Source organism: Chrysochloris asiatica, unplaced genomic scaffold (assembly GCF_000296735.1).
Source record: "Chrysochloris asiatica unplaced genomic scaffold, ChrAsi1.0 scaffold00006, whole genome shotgun sequence".
NCBI classification, from domain to species: Eukaryota; Metazoa; Chordata; class Mammalia; order Afrosoricida; family Chrysochloridae; genus Chrysochloris; species Chrysochloris asiatica.
The window spans coordinates 24,643,730-24,646,773 of NW_006408524.1; the positions used below are offsets into that span (position 1 = coordinate 24,643,730).

At 40.8% G+C, this 3,044-nt stretch overlaps 1 protein-coding gene across 1 annotated transcript in view; it reads left to right on the forward strand.

Moving 5' to 3' along the window:
• Positions 1–2,651, forward strand: part of LOC102834872 (histone H3.3 type 2-like) — a 10,275-nt gene extending 7,624 nt beyond the window's left edge. The window contains exon 2 of the mRNA XM_006832277.1: positions 2,222–2,651. Coding sequence (XP_006832340.1) covers positions 2,222–2,651 — 430 coding nt within the window. The remainder of the gene's footprint in view (positions 1–2,221) is intronic.
• The last annotated feature ends 393 nt before the right edge of the window (positions 2,652–3,044 follow it).

A 3,044-nucleotide genomic window follows, 5' to 3' on the forward strand; every position in this document is an offset into this window, starting at 1 on the left:
CCAGTCCATTTCATCTTACTAATGCCTAGGATATCAATCTTTATGTGTTCCATTTAATTTAGACACCTTCCAACTTTCCTAGATTCATACTTCGTACATTCCTGTTCTGATTATTAATGGATGTTTGCTGCTGTTTCTCCTCATTTTGAGGTATATCCTTTAGCGATACCTCAGATTATTTCCCATCATAGGCACAGACAGCGTCCCATTATCTTGTGATGGTTTTACCTTCTTCTCTGCCAGGGTGTGGTGGAAAAAAATGGGTTTTGGAATCATACAGTCTGGATTTTAATCCTGCACAATATTGCCTGATATCGTGCTAGAAGATGATCCCTCTAGATTGGGAAGCAATTAAAACGTAATATCCATTGGCCACAACAATGGACTTGAGCGTATCAACTCTCCTGAGGAGGGTGCAGACGGGGTAACGTTTTGTTCTGTTGTCCATGGGCTCACCAGGAGTTAGAACCAACTTGATGGCAACTATCACAGCAGATAACAGTATTGTTACTAATTGTGTGATCTAGGTGGAAATATATAATCTCCCTTTATTGGCTCATCATTTGTAAAGCTGGGATCTTATCTCTCTCAGAGGACTGCTTTGAGGATTAAACCAGATAATATTTGTGTAACAGAATGTGGAAGGGAACTTAATCTCATTGACTCAGATTTTGACTGAACCTCACAGCTAGGGACATTAGGTGTTAAGAAGCTCATGTCTGAAAGTAGAACAAGACACAGGACTTAGAAAAAGGGGTCAAAGAGATCAGCCACCATGATCCCCAAAATCTTTACAGGCGAACGCTAGAGATCCATTGGTCTTTGTGGGTCTCACATAGTAAGTTCACCAAGTGTCTTCATGGTAGTCCCACTGTACTGTAGATGAGATGGTAAAGTGTTCCCCAAAACATCCTCCTGACAAAAATTCCCTCTATTAACATGGAGTTGAAATCTCAGCCTTAAAACATCCCTTTACACAGGTAAAGATGATCGTTAAAAATCACATGGGTGAGGTCTTCAAAGGAGAGAGGTAGAGAAAGGCAGACAATTACTGCCAGAGCAGTTGGGTGGGGGCCAAAGTGGATGTTTCAACTGCCAAAGTGTCTTGTTTCTCAAAAAACTCTTTTCAGAAGTTACTGCCCATCCTCTTCTAGTCAGGGGAGGTGGGTTGCGAGGCAGCCAGCTTCTTCAAATTCAGAGGGGAGCCACTGAACAGGGAAACGAGGCCCAGCGGATCTTCACCACAGTAGCCGATGGGAACGGGAATGTTACCAGTGTGGAATTCCAGGCAGCACTAAGAGAAGATTTAAATTGGAAGCTTTGATTAAGTATGGGTTGGACTTTTTCATACCTGAAAATGGAACTATTTTAATAATAGTTATTATTAGCTGATAGCCTGTGTTTGAAGGGGAAAAAAAAAAGAGATGTTCCTAGATTAAAGCCTATCTACCCTGAATTTAGAGACCATCTCAAGAACAGATTTGATATATTAGGCATTACTAACCAAATACCATAAGAGTTGTGGGATGATATCTAGAATATCAAGAACGCAAACAGTCATTTGTTGTTAAGTGCCGTTGAGTCGGTTCCGACCCATAGCAAGCCTGTACAGGGTTTCCGAGGCTGTAAATCTTTACGGGAGCAGAAAAACGGACATTAAAAAGATAAAAAAATAAGGAAAAGACCAAAATGGATGTCAGAAAAGACTGCTCTTAATGGTTGAAATTGCCTTCCAGCATGTTGTTTTTAAGCGCTGTCGAGTCAGTTTTGATTCGTAGTGACTTTGTCTAACGTTTTTAAGGAGCGGCTGGTAGTTTGAACAGCTGACCTTGTATTTTAAACTGACCTTGTGGTCCAATGCTTTATCCCACAGCACCAGGATTCCAACATAGAGATGCTAAAGTGAATGGAAAAAATGTGGAGGCAAAGAGCTGAACAGAAAATTTCCAAGGGCAGCTCAAGAAGACAAAGTCAAATATTATAATGAAACGTGTAAAGACCAAAAGAAAACCAAAAGGGAAAAACATGCTCAGCATTTAGCAAGCCAAAGGAACTTAAGAAAAAATTCAAGGCTTGACTTGCAATTTTGAAAGATGCTATGGGCAAAACATCGAATGATGCAGAGAGCATCAAAAGAAGATAGGGTGTTCACAGTCACTGTGGCGCCCCCAACACTCTAGCTCTCGGAGCTTCAGCTGAAGGAATAGGGGAGTACGTGAAGAGGTCTCTATACCGTGGCTCATACAAAGCAGACTGCCTGCAAATCAACCGGTGGGAAAGCAACCAGGAAGCAACCGGCTGCAAAAGCTGCTCGTAAGAGTGCGCCCCCTACTGGAGGGGTGAAGAAACCTCATCGTTACAGGCCTAGTACTGTGGCGCTTCGTGAAATTAGACGTTATCAGAAGTCCACCGAACTTCCGATTCTTAAACTCCCCTTCCAGTGTCTGGTTCGAGAAATAGCTCAGGACTTCAAAACAAATCTGCGCTTCCAGAGTGCAGCTATTGGTGCTTTGCAGGAGGCGAGTGAGGCCTACCTGGTTGGCATTTTTGAAGACACCAACCTGTGTGCTATCCATGCCAAACGTGTAACAATTATGACAACCAGCTTGCACATGGCTTACGTGAAGAACGTGCTTAAGAATCCACTATAATGGGAAACATTTCATTCTTTAAAAAAAAAAAAAAAAAATTCTCTTCTTGCTGTTGTTGGTAGTTCTGAACGTTAATTTTTTCCCCCCATGGGGTCAAAAGGTACCTAAGTATATGATTGCGAATGGAAAAATAGGGGACAGAAACCAGGTATTGGCAGTTTTTTCATTTTCATTTGTGTGAATTTTTAATATAAATACCGGGACATAAAGCTTTAATGCAAGTCAAAATGTTTCAGTGAACAAGTTTCAGCAGTTCAACTTTATAACAATTATAAATAAACCTGTTAAAATTTTCTGGACAATGTCAGCATTTTTTTTTTTATACAAGTAAATTTCTTATTGATGGCAACTAAATGGTGTTTGTAACATTTTTATCATACGGTAGATTCCATC